General features: G+C 42.0%; 1 protein-coding gene across 1 annotated transcript; it reads left to right on the top strand.

Moving 5' to 3' along the window:
* Positions 1 to 318: 318 nt before the first annotated feature.
* ankrd34ba (ankyrin repeat domain 34Ba) lies at positions 319 to 1,866 on the top strand. The gene has a single exon (XM_063014610.1). The coding sequence runs from the start codon at positions 319 to 321 to the stop codon at positions 1,864 to 1,866; it is 1,548 nt and encodes a 515-aa protein (XP_062870680.1).
* The last annotated feature ends 1,757 nt before the right edge of the window (positions 1,867 to 3,623 follow it).

The following is a 3,623-nucleotide window of genomic DNA, read 5'->3' as shown; positions in this document are numbered from 1 at the left end:
AAGTGCTCCTATATGGTAAGTGGAGCTGATAAAATGGACAGTTAGTGTAGAAACAAGAAGGTGGTTTTAATGTTATGGTTGATCAGTGTATATCAGCTATTGATGAATAACAGTTCTTGATGCAGTGCCATCTAAGGGATCTGAGATCACCGGTGTTTAGCTTTTCCTTGCAAACCAAACTTTTGTGCTATAACTGGTCGTTGAGAGGTAAAAGCTTCTTACCCATAGAAAACAATACTACTTTGATGTTTATTTTAACTGATTTTATACACTGATTTGGTAACAATACTAAACACTGTAACTCTTCTCTCAGGCACCATGATGGCAGCTGTCACAAACAACAACTCGCTGATCAAAGCGGTCTACCAGGGTCGTCTCCGCCTGACCCGCCTTCTTCTGGAGGGAGGGGCTTACATAAATGAGAGCAATGAGCTTGGCGAGACACCGCTGATAATTGCGTGTAAATCTAAAAACACTGACAACCAGGGAGTTCCCAGGGCAAAGATGATCGCTTATCTTCTGGAAAGCGGTGCAGATCCAAATATACAGGACAAAAGTGGTAAGACAGCCCTAATGCATGCCTGCCTAGTACAAGCTGGACCTGAGGTAGTGTCCTTGCTCCTGAGTAGTGGAGCTGATCCCTGTCTGGAGGATCACAGTGGCTTGTCGACTCTGATCCATGCCATCAATTGTAGTGATGAGATAACACTAAAGCTACTAATGGACTCCTTTAAAGCAAGAGGTAAAGAGGTCATCATCATCACCACAGAAAGACTTGCCTGTGGTAGGCTGATGGCCAAACAGTATCTTAAAGTTCCTCCAATGACAGAGGAACAGATGTCCTGTGCTTCTCCTTCTGAGATTCACCTTAGCACATCACCCCAAGAGACGCTCTCATCCAGCCCCACAGAGGATATGTTTTCTTTTCATGAGCTTCAGATCATGGCCAGCTCTCAGAAAAGCTCTTCTGTTTACCAGTCACCTTTAGTAAATAGGAGAGTAAACAAGTTCCAAAGACTACAAAGACTACACTCAGAACCCTGGCTGAAGATCCCTCAATCTTTTCTAGCCCAAAACCAAGCCCAAAATAATTGGCCTGTAGAAGATTTGCCTGACATAACACCTGAAGAACAAAATGCTTTCAGAATGGACACACTGGCTTTTGGTTCTCCTCTCTTACGTCACTGCAGTGCTGACCTAAAAGGAGCAACCTGTTTGATCCAGACTCAGCTTCAAGAAAACTACACTACAAGTGATGATAAAGGTTTAAAACCTGACAGGGTATTGTCTCGTAACATGTCCTTTGATGGTTTATCTTCAATCCACTCTCTCTCCCACCCAAATCTAAACTCAAAAGAAAGCACAGAGTTTACAACCCCTGAAAGTGGCCCAGATAAGACCCTCCCTGATCTTGCAGTGTCCAGTCTCTGCAAAATCATCCAACGCCGAAAGCTTGGGTTGGACTACTACGGCTCTGATTCTCAGCTTTCGGTCTCGGGCGACTACCCAGGAGAATGTAAAAGACAGAGTGAGAAAACGCAGCTTGTGACCTCACTCGCCTCGACTCTGGCAAGCTCACGGGAGCCTTTTGAGATAAATGCACAGAAAATACCTTCAGTAAACCCAGAAATAAATAAATCAGAAGCTTTTCAAACAGATTCATTGTTTAACCCTCGACCAAGCTTCCTTCCACCATTAAATCATCAATCTCCAGTACCATCAGCCTCCAGCAATAAGCCAACATGTGGTTTAGTGTCAGTGATAAAGCAGTATCTTCCCTCTGCTCCTCCTGGATTGCCAAAGACCAGAAGAATGCTGATGAGAAGGCACTCTATGCAGACTGAGCAAATGAAACAGCTGTGGTAATTTAAGGGAATGTTTGATAAACATAATGATTGGGTATACACTGATCAGCCATAACATTAAAACCACCTCCTGGTTTCTACACTCACTGTTTATTTTATCAGCTCTACTTACCATATATAAGCACTTTGTAGTTCTACAATTACTGACTGTAGTTCATCTGTTTCTCTGCATGCTTTGTTAGCCCCCTTTCATGCTGTTCTTCAATGGTCTGGACCACTACAGAGTAGGTATTTATTTGGGTGGTGGATCATTCTCAGCACTGCAGTGACACTGACATGGTGGTGGTGTGTTAGTGTGTGTTGTGCTGGTATGAGTGGATAAGAGTTTTTAAACACATCACTGTCAATGCTGGACTGAGAATAGTCCACCAACCAAAAATATCCAGCCAACAGCACCCCGTGGGCAGTGTCCTGTGACCACTGATGAAGGTCTAGAGGATGACCAACTCAAACAGCAGCAATAGATGAACGATCGTCTCTGACTTTACATCTACAAGGTGGACCAACTAGGTAGGAGTGTCTAATAGAGTGGACAGTGAGTGGACATGGTATTTAAAAACTCCAGCAGAGCTGCTGTGTCTGATCCACTCATACCAGCACAACACACACTAACACACCACCACCATGTCAGTGTCACTGCAGTGCTGGGGTTCCTGGCCATAGAGGAACAGCATAAAACAGATGGACTATAGTCAGTAATTGTAGAACTACAACGTGCTTCTATATGGTAAGTGGAGCTGATAAAATGGACAGTGAGCGTAGAAACAAGAAGGTGGTTTTAATGTTATGGTCAATCAGTATATGTGCAACTGTTCTGTCACCAAATTACAATAAATTATTAACCTAAGTATATTGTTTTTTTAAGTGCCAAATATGTCTAAATGCTTTTTCGTACACCTAGATTTGTATGGAATGTAGGACTGGAAATGGTTCTGTTTAAATGGATTGCTAACTGTTACTTATTAACCTGTTGTTTCTGCTGCTTTAAGGTTGCCTGCAACTCAAGAGACATTTGTGTTGTCATTTCATTACCCTTCCATATTATTAGCCTATGTCACGCCATATTGGCAGTGACAGCTCAGCAGTTAAGGTACTGGATTATGATTTGAAGGGTGCTGTTGTGCCCCCTGGTAAACCTTACTTGCTTGCATTGCATTTAGTCAGAGTTGTAAGATGCTTTGAATGAGGATGTCTGCTAAATGCTGTAAATGTAGTTGTAAATATTGTGAAAACATTGCATGGTGCAATTTCTACTTGCAGGTTATTATACCAATAATACTAACTGGGATGTTTAAGGTGTTTGCTATGGCTGTGTAGCTTGTTAACCATGTTTTTGCAGAGCTATGTTTTGCTCATTTAAATTATTTAAGCCACCAGTTGAATGACACAGTAAATAAAGAAAGAAAATTAATGATGTAATATTTTAAAGTAGCAGGATGCTTTATTAATACTGCCATGTCACGATTGTTCAACCCTTACATAATATTGCTGATCGTAGCACCTACTGCTGATCTGTAAAACATAATTAAACCATTGGGAATTCAACAACAGCCCTTAATTTGCCTCAGCTAGGATGTGTTATACAGACAAAGCCCAGAGATCAAGTGTTCAAGGTGTGTTGCATCCGTGCTGAAAACTATGGAGCTGTCACAGAATCTGAGAGAGGAGATCATTTCATTGCACCAGAAGGGCAATGGCTCTAAGGCTATAGCATTTCCAAGACCTTGAATATTCCCAGAGATGCCTTTGGTAGTATGG

Source organism: Trichomycterus rosablanca, chromosome 18 (assembly GCF_030014385.1).
Source record: "Trichomycterus rosablanca isolate fTriRos1 chromosome 18, fTriRos1.hap1, whole genome shotgun sequence".
Classification (NCBI taxonomy): domain Eukaryota; kingdom Metazoa; phylum Chordata; class Actinopteri; order Siluriformes; family Trichomycteridae; genus Trichomycterus; species Trichomycterus rosablanca.
Note: the sequence above shows the minus strand (reverse complement) of the source record. Positions and strands in the feature narration are given on the sequence as shown.